Source organism: Triturus cristatus, chromosome 4_1, assembly GCF_964204655.1.
Source record: "Triturus cristatus chromosome 4_1, aTriCri1.1, whole genome shotgun sequence".
Lineage (NCBI taxonomy): Eukaryota > Metazoa > Chordata > Amphibia > Caudata > Salamandridae > Triturus > Triturus cristatus.
Window position 1 is genome coordinate 83,555,314 of NC_140585.1, and position 13,579 is coordinate 83,568,892.

At 50.3% G+C, this 13,579-nt stretch overlaps 1 protein-coding gene across 1 annotated transcript; it reads right to left on the reverse strand.

Moving 5' to 3' along the window:
- Window positions 1-317: 317 nt before the first annotated feature.
- LOC146839603 (uncharacterized) lies at window positions 318-12,434 on the reverse strand. The gene is made up of 3 exons (XM_085650825.1): window positions 12,278-12,434; window positions 4,511-4,693; window positions 318-999 (listed from the first exon to the last, which is right to left on the reverse strand). Exons 1-3 carry the CDS (start codon window positions 12,432-12,434, stop codon window positions 383-385), a joined length of 957 nt encoding a protein of 318 aa, XP_085506951.1. The 3' UTR covers window positions 318-382.
- Window positions 12,435-13,579: the final 1,145 nt, after the last annotated feature.

Here is a 13,579-nt window from a genome sequence, read left to right on the forward strand (position 1 = left end):
TAAACAGACCACACCGTGTCTTTAGCGTAAAAGGCCATTTATTAGGACCAGGCTGCACAACATTAAACAATAACCAACATTATATGAATAAACTTTCCCCCAACACTCTACCATCCTTCACTCCTTTCACCCACTCCACACTCCCCTTTTGTACCACTCCATGCCCCTTCCGTTCCTCACCATTCCACAAACCTCCTTGCATCCTCCCGGCTCTCCTCGGCCATTTCACTCACGCCTCCAATACCCCCACCTCGTTCACTCTTCCCCCCCCCCCGAGGGATGGGTGTGCCCGCTAATGACTCCCCCCACCCCTCCAAAGTACCGCCAACCAGGTAGCCCCCTGTAGGGCGGGTACCTGCCCCACCCCCTAGGCCAGGACCCCTCACACATCCCTGCGACACCAGATTGCCTCATTCCAGAGCTTGCTGACCACATCCCTCATCTCCATCATATAGTAGGCGTTCCCCAGTCTAGACAGATGCACCCCGTCATCCCTAAATAGCAGTGGTTCCTCCAGTCGTAGTCCCGGGTGACTGATCACCTTAATGTCTTTCTCCCCACAAAAAACTCGCATCGCTCTGTTCAATTTCCGACGCGCCTTTTCAATTGCCCCATGCTTAACAGCTCCCCTCCAGATCCTCCTCGGGACAAACTCCGTCCATGCAATGCAAGCCCCTGCCAGTCTGTGCTTTAGTACCTCCAAGTCTCTCTGCATCAGCTGTAAGAGCGCCAAACCCGACAGCCGAACCAAGTCATTTTCCCCCAAGTGTATAATCAATAGATCCGGGCAACCCTTCTGTGGGACCATCTTCGCGAGCCAGGGCAGTAGTGCCCCCCATCGCATTCCCCCTTTCCCCCACCAGTGCACTTCGTGAAGTTGTCCTCTGAGTCCCAGGTTACGGCCGTACACCTGTTGCTCCGCATATTTCGACGCCCAGTGCACAAAAGAATGCCCCACGATCCATGTGACCGTCTTGGCCCCAGGGCCTCCCACGCAACCTAAGAGAGAAACAGAGGTTAGAGACGCACAAAGAAAGCCAAACCCCGCTCCATCCAACCCCCCACACCCTGCACCCCACCCTGTCACTTTCGCACGTAACGCTCACAACACCTTGACCTCCACCTCCCAATCTGTCGGATCCTATCCCAAGACCACCCCAGCCGGGCAGCCGCTGTCGCCGCCCCAATCCGAAAGGAGTGAGTTCCAAAACCCGCCGGCTCCAAACCCACACGCACCAACGCCATGCGCAACACCGCCAACAACTGGCCAGCCGTCACTCGTGCCCCAGACATGTGACAAAATATTTCCCCCACCCCAAGCTGCCTCGCCCTCGCAAACGCCTGCCACTCAGCCACCGGGCACACACCCCCTCCTTGATTCTCATTCAGCCAAACCCACTTACCCCGGCCCAACTGGTCTGTCTTCGACCGACCGAGCCAAATCCCCAGGCGCCCCGCATCCAATCTGACGTCCTCATACCTCCGCCCCTCCCCAGCCCGTGTGCCCAGCAATTCAGACACCCGGAATGCCCCAAAAAACATCCAGACCATGCACAAGCGAAAAATCCGAACCTCAAACTCATCATAGCAACAGAGCGGCAACGCCGCAACCAACCGAACCAACACCTCAAACGTTATGGCCTCCCGTGGCACAGTGCCCCCAACTCGCTCCCTACCCCAACCCCGCAACACCCTACTAACAATCACACTTTTTGTAGGGTCAAAACCAAAAAACAGACAGCAATAAAAGGACACCCCTGCCAGTTTTCCTGAAATGGTTGCCGCCGACAACCCCTTATCCATGCAGTGCAGCACAAACTGTAATACTCCCCGCTCCACCCCCACCTGTCCCCCAGCCTCAGAAACCCCGCTCCAACCCATAAAGGCGACAAACTCTGCCCACGCCCGTCTGTAGGTCCGCCTGGTGGTAACAGCAACAGAATTTTCAACTAGGTCAACCACCCTCACTCCCCTAGGGCCCAAATGCCATCCGGCAGCCCCGTCTTGCACAGATCCGCTCCAGGTGCCAGTCTCCGGAATCGCTGCCACTGCGAACGAGACAAAGCATCCGCAATGTCATTATTCGCCCCTGGCACATGCTTGGCTCAAAAAGTCACATTCAGCCGCAAACACTTCAGCATGAAACTCCTCAACAAGCGCAACACCCTCAGGTCCCTTGCTCTCTGCCGGTTGACCAACTCGACCACCGTCATGTTGTCCACATGGAACAACACCGCCCTGTTTTGAAACTCAGAACCCCACACTTCCAGTGCCACCAACAAAGGAAAGAATTCCAAAAAGGCAATGCTCCTCCCCTGCTTCCTCCAGTGTTCCGGCCAGGTCTCTGCACACCACCTCCCGTCCCAGAAAATGCCAAAGCCATCCGCCCCAGCTGCATCCGAGTAAATTTGGATTTGCCAAACCGTGTTTTCCTCCACAAAGTCCAATGAGACCCCATTGAAATCCATCAAGAACAGCAACCACGTCCGCAGATCCGCCCTCACTCCCATGGAGATCCTGACCCTGTGGTGTGGAAGCACTGCCCCCGACATGGCCATGCCGAGCCGTCGGCAGAACGTCCGCCCCGCCCTGACTACCCGGCACGCAAAGTTCAAGAACCCCAGCAGCCTCTGGACCGCCCGCAGCGCAATCCGTTTCTCACCAATCGCCCACTGGAGGCACTCCTGAATTTCCTCTACCTTCGCGGCCGGGAGCCTCGCTGTCCATTGTATGGAATCCAGCTCAATGCCCAAGAATGTCAGAACGCAAGCCGGCCCACTCGTCTTTTCGGGCGCCAACGGAACCCCAAATCCCTCCGCCAACTCCTGGAACCCTGACAGAGCCCTGCCACAGTCCCCCGAACCTGCCTTCCCCAGAAAGAGGAAATCATCCAGATAGTGCGTGACATCCCGGTGCCCAGTTCGCTGCGTGAAGGCCCACTGCAGGAAGGTGCTAAACATCTCGAACAAGGCGCAAGAAATCGCACACCCCATGGGCAAGACTTTGTCCACGAAGATGGCCCCCCCGAACTGCATCCCGAGGAGCGCAAAATCCGCCGGGTGTATAGGCAGCAAGCGGAAAGCCGACTTCACGTCACATTTTGCCAATTCCGCCCCCGGCCCACACACCCGCACAAGGCGGATCGCATCGTTCACCGACGCATACAGCACCCGGGAATCCTCCTCCGCGATGAAGTCGTTCACTGACTGCCCCTCTGGCCACGATAGGTGATGAATCATCCGAAACTCACCCTCCTCCTTTTTGGGCACCACCCCCAGTGGAGAAACGATCAAATCCTCCATCGGCCAGTCATAAAAGGGGCCCGCAATCCTCCCTTCCTCCACCTCCTTCAAGAGCTTAGCCGCCACCACCCCCGGCAATTCCTTCGCTGACTTGAGGTTGTCGGCCCATCTCCGTGATCTGGGACCTTGATACCCGACCCGAAAACCATCCGTAAAGCCCCACTGAATCTTTAAGGCGGCCTCCCTGTCCGGGTAAAGGGAGAGCCACGGGGCCATCGCCTCCACCCTAACCGGTGTAGGGGCCCTTCTGTCCAGTCTGCCCCTTCCCCTTGGCATTCCGCCATTGTTCGGAAGGAGTGGTGAGTGTAAGGCATTGCGTAAGGGGGTGCTTCCCCCCGCACTTAGAGCACTCGTGCTTGAACTTGCACGGGTACCTGGAACAATACCCCCTATTGTAACTCCAACAGGCCCCGGTATTGTAAGTGCCGGGCTTGCTAGACTGTCCGGCCCACCTGTGGGTGCTGTGGTCCCCCCCGCCCCAGTATGGGCGGGACGCGACTGAAAAGACCGATACGAGACCGGCAAACCACTCGCCGTGTGAGTTGATGCGGATGAATGCGTAGACGCCATCCATTGCATCCACAATTCCTGGTCCACCTCACCCCAATGCTTCTCGGGGTTCGCACTGACCCGCGCCCTGAACTCCTCATCGTAACTCAACCACGCGAAACCCCCAAACTGCATCTGAGCCTTCCTGATGATATCCATGTATTTCAGCAATGCGATTGCCCTATCGGGATGCTTCTCGCAATAGATACTCGCGTAAATGAGAAAGGCCGAGGTCCAATTCTCCATATTTACCGGCACCCTCGGCCGCCTAGTCAGCTCCCACTCCTCTTCCTTGGAGCCCTCTTTGGCCTGCACCTCCCTATGCAGTAATTTAAAAACGTCCACGTACTCATGCTTCCAGATCTTTCCCTTTATTTTGTCGGACAAGTGCGACCCCAACGGCATAGCCAGGCCCATGTAGGGCAGTTTTTTCGGGAGCTTACTCCCCGACGCCTCCTCCTTACCCCCATCCTTCTCTGTCTGCACCCCCGCCGACGCCACCGCCTTGCCCCCAACCGCTTTGTCCTCATTCGGGAGCCCACCCTTGGGAGCCCCCACCACCTCCCTCACAGAACCGTCCCCCACCCCAACCGACCTACAAGCCTTCTTCCTTCCCCCAATGCGACCCCCGTCCCACACCGACCACCAAACCCGCTCACCTGTCAAAGTCGGCTGTCGCTCGCTGAGCCGTCCTCCTGAGGGGGTCGCCCGCCGCGTCTCTACCGTCTCCTTGTCCGCCGATCTCCGTGGGACCTGTAACACACCAACCTCTCTGTTGTCCTTGCCTGCGCCCGTCTCGTCACAGTCATCCCGCACCTCCCCGTCCTCCAGCTCATCACTTTCTGCCTCATAATCCAACTCCACATCTGCCTCCACACCTCCAGGCACCCACAACACCTCTCTCGCCGCTCTCTTCACACCCTTGCCATTCAGTTCACCAGACATGCGTGACCCCTTCCCCCCCGCTGCCACTGCCCGCTCCCGCGCTGGAGGGACGGCCGCCGCGGACCGCCCTACTGCTTCTTGACGGCGGTAAGGGGCCGTCTTGCGCCCCACCGTACTCCCCTTAACTCTGCCGACAGCCGCCGGCTTGGATCCCCTCCCACCCCCCAGGTCGCTCAAACCTGGGCGGGCCCCGGCACCATCGGGCCTCAAAGCCGCCCTGGCCGTCCCTGCCTGCGTCCGCGGACCCCTGACAGCCCCCCCCACCCGCCCCCTCGCCCTCTCCGCCCTCCCCCGCTCCTCTTGCTCCGCCCACCGCTCCTCCTCCGACGTGGGCGACGGGGGCCCCTCCGCCACGGCCTCCCACACCGCCCCCACCCACCCCTCCTGCTCAGCCCGCCGTGCATCCTCCACTTGCGCCCGGAGGCGCTGTTCCCGCAGCCTGTCCTCCCAAGTCCACGCACACCAACCCGGAAGCCGTGGGGGGGGGCGGGTACCCAAAGACCCCCCCTCCAAAATACCCGCGGCAGACTGTCCGAGCCCCACCGGCGGCACGACCCCTCCAGGCGGAGCCGCGAGAACCCCCCCTCCCGGCCGCCCCGCGCCGCCAACCGACACACCAGGGGTCGACGCCCGGGACCCCCCCCGAGACAAATCAAGGGGCCCCTCAGACTCCAAAGCCCCCCCCACTCCCTCCCCACCAGCCAGCACGTCCACCGCCCCGCACGCAGGCCCCAGCCCCCCAGCCCCCACCCCTGACACAACCTCCGCCACCTCGCCCCCCCGAGCCGCCACGAGCCCATCCCCTGGCCCCCCCACTCCCCCACCTGCCCCACCCTCCACAACGCCGGCCCGCCCGGCCGCAGCCGCAATCACCGGGAGCCGCTCCTCCGCGGCCAACGCCGACGCCACGCCCCCGTCCGCCTCGTGGGCCTGGAACGTCAATTGGGGAAAACGAAGACGCGGAGGCAGGCTCCTGCGCCGGCCTCCGCGCGCCTGGCTCGCTCGGCCCGCACCCCGCCCCCTCCCCCGCAGACCCGAGAGACACAGAGGAGGCGGCAGCGGCGGCTCCTCCTGACACGCCAGTACCGCCGCCGCCACCCCCGCCGAGGCCGCTTGCGGAGCCCTCTCATAACCCACCCACGCCTCTCCCAGCACCCCGGGCCGCAGAAGATCCTCCCTCCCGGCCCGCCCCAGGACCAACAACGCCCGCCTCACCTCCTCCGATGCCACCGTCCCGTCACAGCCGTCTCGCTCCATAACCGCGACGCCCGCCGTACACAAACCGCCGACCCGCAAGAAATCTTCCCCGGCCTAGCCCTACACTACTCCACACACACTCCTTTTCTAAACCCTCCCGATGGTGCCGAGCGCAGGAAGAGGAAGTCGCCTTCCTCCCCTGCGCTCATATACCCACCCCCTAACTCCACCCCTTGACCCTACCTGGTCCTACCCTCGCGCGAATGACCCCGGGGGAAGACTAGTCTGCGACTCTGCTTCCCCCGGGGCCCGGCATTCCAGCGCTTCTGCCTCCCCTGCCGGCACTCGAAAACCTGTTGGCGGTGAAGTCGGGACGGAAACTCATATCACACATTTATAAACATACTCAAAAAGCCTCCTCTATAGTCGTCCCCACCTCCCGTGCAGCCTGGGAGGTGGAACTAGGTACGCCCCTCACGGACGCACAATGGAAGCTGAGTTGCCAGCAACTAGAGCGCCTATCGCCTAACTATCGTCTTCGGCTTATACACTTTAAATTTTTGCATCATCTATATCGCACTCCCATACAATTATTCAAAATGGGACTGCGGTAAAATGATTGCTGTTGGAGATGCGGCTCCCCTCTTGCCACCTTCATGCATTTGGCCTGGAGCTGTGGGCCCATAGCGTAGTTCTGGCTGGAAGTCTATGCACACATTAAGGACATAACCGGCCTGGTCCTCCCCCTCACACCACTTACATCCCTGCTCGGAGTGCTGGAGACAGTGCCCTCTAAATCACGCAGGCTGCCCTCACTGCTCTTACTGATGGCCAAACGGCAGATAGCTCTGCACTGGGGTGCTGCGCGACCTCCGTTAGCAAAAGACTGGATTTCACAAGTCACTTATTGCAGCTCACAGCTCTCCACATACTGGGAGCTCGAACCCCCTAGATCCCGTCCCAAAGATATCTGGGAGCCATACGTAACCTGGTTAAAATCTAGAAACGTAGATGTTTAATGTATTGATAGCATGCGCTGTGTTCCTTATGAGACCACTCCATGATTGTATTATATAGAGTTGGTGCGGAGTGGAGATGTAGTATTGTCCTATTGTCTATGTGTGCCTACTGGTGTTACAAATTGAAGATGACGCGTTGCGGACCTCAGACCTCAGACCTCAGGCCTGATGGAAGTGAATGTAACCTTGACATGTCGGATCAATCATCATAGTTCAGCATTGCAATGCTTGTTGTTTCTTTTTTGTTGTATCCATGATGAAAATGCAAATAAAAACAATAAAAAAATAAAAATAAAAAAAAGTAATATTCCATTGGCTAAAGTGACTGATTCGCTGGAAGCCAGGTCTGCCAATTGAAGGTCGATGCGCATCAATACTGATTTGCGGCTCTCCGTGGATAAAGCGCAATTAGCATTGCCTAGAAGGCACAGGGCTCTTTGGGTCCATTCTAGAATTTCCCTTGGGTCCTGTTGGGCCTCGTTGTCTTTGGTCTGAACTGCCAAATCTAGGATCTTCTTGATGGGACCAGAGATATCTACTACATTGTCCTGGCAGTTTCTCCATGCTCAGTCTAGACCTTTCTTGGGGTCCTTAGTAAACTTTTTAAATAAAGTGGACATATTCGGATTGAGTTCTGGTGTGTCCGCCACTTTCCCAGGAGTGAAAGTCGTGGACATTCGAAACGTAACGTGTTGCGCAATTCTTTTTCAAACCCTTGGCGCAAGTTAGCCTGGACGTACTGCGCCACCTCCATATATGGGACCCACTCTGTGGATCTGGGATGAATGATCTGCTTCAGATCAAATAAAAGTTTCCTTCTAGGTGGTAGATGCGGCTGAGTATGGCACACCTTGCGTTTACATTTGGTGACCTGCCCAGAGCATCCTGGAAATTCCTTGTGATTCGAGGAAAACTCCGACGAGGAGGTGGAGGGATCCGCCGTGGAGGTGGAACTTCTAGGGAACCCAAAGAATCCCGAAGCTTCGTACTTCCATATTCGTGGTCTTGAAGGACCGATTGTGCCAGTTGTGAAAGGACCTCAGCCGAGGTACTTAGATGTACTGCGAGCAAAGCCTGCATCATGCCAAGCCAAGTCACGCTTAGACGTGCCCCTTACGGTGCCCAGTAATTCATGATGGCCATATCTTTGAAGTGGTTGTGTAAAGGGGTGTAAGGCTTTGATTAATGCCTGATTCACTGAGCATTGCACTTGGGAATCAAGTGCCTCCACAAGGCGCTCCTCCATATCTTGTTCGTATGGGACTTCTGAATACTCCAGATAGTCGTCCCCAATATCTTCTTGATAAGCCATATTTACTTTTTAATCAAAATCCTGTTTTAACAGGTTCAGAGGAGGTTTATAGGTGGGCACCGTTAACCCCAACCAGGTGCAAGCCCACTGTAATGCAGGACAGGTAGGGTCCAAAAGTCCCCCAATCAAGTTGAAAGGATATTGGTGCACAGACAGAGGTGCCGATTACGATCCGTTAAAAACCGCGTACGAACCGTCGGTCGGAGCGAATTCCCCGTCCGACTCGTACCCGGTTGTAAAACTTTACAAACATGGAATTACGATTCGCACGGAAACACCATTTCCGTACGAATCGTAAAAAACACCGACCGACGAAAATATACATACGAATGTGATCCGGGAATGCTGCGACGTGACGTCGGGACGCTTTCAGGCAGAGTTTCACGAACCAGGAATTACGATTCGAACCGACAGCAGTCCGGACGGCAATATTATCACGGCACCCAAAAAGTGCCGCAAAAGCGAAGTACGGCGCAAATCGACCAGAGTAGGTGGCCCGGTACGCGCCGACCCCCCCCCAGCCCCCGTAGGTACGCGCCGGCCCCCCCCCCAGCCCCCGTAGGTACGCGCCGACCCCCCCCCCAGCCCCCATAGGTACGCGCCGACCCCCCCTGTGTGTACACCCGTGTACGGTGCGTACCCCCCCGTGTATGTACGGTGCGTACCCCCCCGTGTACGCTCGAGTCGAACCCCGGGGCCTGGGGGGGGGGGGTCGGCGCGTACCTACGGGGGCTGGGGGGGGGTCGGCGCGTACCTACGGGGGCTGGGGGGGGTACAGCACGTACCGGGCACCTGTTTGGACGTCTCCATGGTTGTTATGGGAGTTCGGTGCGGACGGTCTTTTCACCATACGGTTGTACATTCGGACGCCCGGGATGGATCGTGATTCCCCGGTCGGAGTTCACCTTTCACGTTTGTACGGTGAATCGTACGAGGACGTGTCGGACACATTTTCCGACCCGAGGACGTGTGGGGAAATATTCCCAGTGCGGTTCGTATGGACTTTTTACCATGCGAATCGTGATTGCCAGTTCGTACGGCACTTGTACGATTCGTACGGTAAAAAGACCCGATACGAGTCGTACGGGGACATTTTTTACCGGATCGTGATCGGCACCAGAATATTGAGTTTTAAATGTCGACATACACAAATGCTGAGTTGGAAATATCCTGATACAGAAATATCGACAGCAAGAATATCGTGGTCAAGAAGTCACTAATATCGTTTGCAAAAATATAGGTGTTTAAAATATCGATGTTTTAATTAGGGTTATGTATTTTAGTATGTATTTTAAAAGTATGTGAACTATTTTTTTGTATAAGTTTTGCTTTTGTTTTTTAATATATGTTACATTTTTAGCAGTTATTAATTGTATTTTAATTGCATTTTGCGTTTTGAAGTTCTGTAGTGGGTTGTGGGTTTAATGGGGAATAGGGTAGGAAGTAATTTAATGATAATAATTTTTTTTTGTTTTTTTGTTTTATTTATTAGTATTTATCAGATTTTATAGTGATAATTGTGGAAATTAATGTATTATTCATTAATTATGAATTGGTTGTTAATTATTATTAATGAATTAATTGGCAATTATGTTAATTGTGTCATTTTTGTAGGAGTGGGTTAAGGGTTTATAGGGGAATAGGGCGGGAAGTAATTTAATTATAAATAATCAATGTATTAATATATTTTATTTAGTAATAGTTATTTAATTTACATTTTATAGTGTTAATTGTGGGAATTCATTTATTATTAATTATTTATTTTTCGGTTGTTAATTATTATTAATTAATTAATTGGAATGATGTTAGTTGTGTTATTTTTTTAGGAGCGGGTTGTGGGTTTATAGGGGAATAGGGTGAGAAGTAATTTAATTATAATACATTTATTAATATTTTTGATTTATTAATATTTATGTAATTTATATTTTATAGTGTGAATTGTGAGAATTAATTTATTATTAATTGTTTATTAATTGCATGTTAAGTATTCATTATTGATTAATTGGTAATTAGTTACGTTAATTGTGTTAATTTTTGAGGAGCGGGTGGTGGGGTTTATAGGGGAATAGGGTGGGAAGTAATTTATTTATAATTAATTAATAATTATTTGTCAGTTAATGCTAATTAATGATAATTAATTAATAAAAATTTAAATATATGTAATTAATTTTAGATGTGAGTTGTGGAGTTTATAGTGGTAAAGGGTGGTAAGTAATATCTTTTAAATTAATTAATACGTGTAATGATTTTTAGGTGTGGGTTGTAGTGTTTATTGGGGTACAGGGTGGAAAGTTATTTATGTTTAATTAATTAATAATTAGTTGATCATTAATATCAAGTCATCAATTCATAATTATTTATGGTCATTTTTAATTTTGTGTGTGGGTTACGGTTTCATAGGGGTAACGTTTGGGGAGTACATTTATTTTTATCTGTTCAATTTGTTTTTTAATTAATTATATTTCTTTAATTGATAATTATGTTAATTATGGAGGTACATTTAAAAAAAAAATTAGATGTGTGTTGTGAATTGTGTGGTGTTTTAGGGTAGGAAATAAAAAATGGTTACAACTATCTTATAATTAATGTTTTTGATTATAAATAATTTCTATTAAAAATAGTTATTTGTTTGTACATTATTTTTAACTGTTTTAAACAAAATCTTTCTAGGTATTTAGTAGATCTTTTTAACATTATAATATGTTTTCATCTTTTGTAAATGTTTTATATTTTTATAAATGTTTTTTTGTTTTTTAAAATCTTTTGTGTTGTAGTTGATATTTTGTTTGTTTTTAATTTTAAACTGACACCAATGGGAATATACATGTTTACCCCTCTGCTATCCAACACTTTCCCTACTGTTGCACTCACTGGGGTGGGAATATTAAGTTTTACCCCTCCACTATCCAACACTTTCCCTATTGTTGCACTCACTGAAGTAGGAATAGTACTTTTTACCCCTTCGCTATCCAACATTTTCCCTACTGTTGCACTCACTGGAGTGGGAATGGTTATTTTTACCCCTTCGCTATCCAACACTTTCCCTACTGTTGTACTTAATGGAGTGCACAATTTAAGGTTAAAGACTATAAAATATTTTAATGTTTTAATTTATAATTAAATGGTTTTTTTTAGATATTATGTTATGGGGTATGTATACATATATTTATTTGTACATTTTTATATATTTATAAAATTTAAAAATAAATTAAAATTAATAGTTTGTTTTAAAGTAAATATATATATATATTAAATTATATATATCTATGTTACATTTTTTTAATTTAAATTTATTTCTTATATTTGTTAAAATGTATATTAAATCCAAATAAAACATGTTAAGTTAATTTTATTATTTAATATATTTAACATAATATTTAACATACATAAAAAATTAATATTTTGTACATCGATATTTTGTACATCGATATTCCCCCCAATATTTTATACTTACCATTATAAATATAGAATGTCAATATTTTTTACATCGATATTTATGACTCGATGTTTGTGTATGGGGATATTTTGGTCTTCCATATTCTATCAGTGAACCCAGGATATTATGTGGAGGGAGGCACCTGAGCTCCTAGGGCACGGTCCTCTTCAACGTTAATATTCCCTGCCGGGCGTTCACAGGGACAGATGCGGTACTGTGGTGTTCTTGAGCGGCAAAACCCCGATTTCGGCCTCATTTGTTTACAAAATGTTGTAAATCTGGGAATGCGTCAAGTTCCATGGGTGTTGCGTGGGAACACCCACAGCAACACCCATAGAATGCCCCTTTCATGCAGAGTTGTGCGTGAAAGGGGAAAGATATTTAAAAGGGTAACTTTACATGACCTTGTAAATATGGGAAGCCCATTGTGCTGCCAGTGCATCAATAAAAGTGATGTACTGGTGGCGCAATGGCCTTGTAAATAAGCCCCTTTGCTTAGTTGGGACCATATACTTACTTGTTCTTATGTCTTTGATCACCAGGTCTGTCTCCTTTGCAAAGACGTTGTGCCCATGTATGTGTGCCATTGTGTCCTCTTTTCCCAGTGTCAGGGACCTTGTGTAAGTCTCAGGGCCTCTGTCAGTAAGCCCTGGCTCTATGTCCCCATGTCCCATTGTCGACTTAAAGTCAGTCTCCCACTGTCAGCCACAATGTCTGTCCCTTAGTGCCTACAGACCAGTGCCCAGAGGTCAATGTTCCAGTGTCAGTGTTTGTGCCCCTGTTTCCATACGTGCCCAGTTGTAGGTTTCCGTGTCGCTGTGTCAGTGTACCAGAACAACTATCCCCATCTCAGTGTCTGTGTCATTGTCACTGTTCTCACACAAGAGTAACTACACCAGTGTCAATGTCTGATTGTATCTGTGGCTGTGTCTCAGTGGCAGCAGTGGGCTCCCCAATGCCTGTGCCTGCATGTCAATGCCAGTATTGATATCCCTGTGTTTCCCTGTCAATGTGTATTGTGTTACGTGTATTTATAAAGCGCACTATCAGTGGCGAGGGTATCCTGGCACGGAGCAGGTGTATCCCTATCCGTACAATGGTGTCAATGTCCTTGTGTCCCAGTATCTCCCAAACCACAATCTGCATTCATTTGCAAGTCTTGTTGCTGCATTGTCTGTGTCTCCCCTGGCAACTTTCCTTTGCCAGTGTTGGTGATTTTGTGCCAGGGACCCAGTGTCAATGAATCCATGCTTATGCCCTTGTACGTGTCAGTTCCTGGTGTTAGTGTCACTCACTATCCATGTGTCATGGCATCTTTGTGTCAGTGTCCCTGTGCCAACAATAGTGTTTTTGGGCTTGTCAGTGTTCCCGGTTCAACGTTTCGGTGCCATATCAGTGTTAGTGAACATGTGTCATGCCCCTTTATTTGTTTTCTCCTGTCAGTGTGACTGTATCAGTGTCAGTGTGAGATTTGCAATGTCAGTGAGGGCTCCCTGCATCTGTGTACTTGCTTCATTGCCCCACATGATGTCATGGTTTGCTTATAAACTACTTATACCATCTTTGAAGTACTAAGGGCATGGATGAAACTTGAAAGAAAGGTGTAAATTGACCTTTTTGTTAGACACAGAGACTGAGTTCAAACAACCATTGGCAAAGCCAATAGGTCTTGTCTTTGAGAGCTATTGGCTTTGGCAATGTTTTGTAGCCATGCTGTATATCAGCACAGATGATTTGCAGTGTGAAAAAAGTACATTAGTGCTGGACGCATCATAATTCTTTTTTTATTATTATTATTTTTTGCCATGGTGCACAGCAG

Bases quoted from the DNA above. Each gene is read 5' to 3' on its own strand.
- LOC146839603 (XM_085650825.1), bottom strand. From the start codon at position 12,434: ATGGGACATGGGGACATAGAGCCAGGGCTTACTGACAGAGGCCCTGAG. The intron at 4,694-12,277 runs GTAAGTATATGG...ATTATGAGGCAG, and splicing joins GATCAAAGACATAAGAACAA to AAAGTGATGAGCTGGAGGAC. The intron at 1,000-4,510 runs GTGAGCGGGTTT...TTTCTCTCTTAG, and splicing joins GCGACAGCCGACTTTGACAG to GTTGCGTGGGAGGCCCTGGG.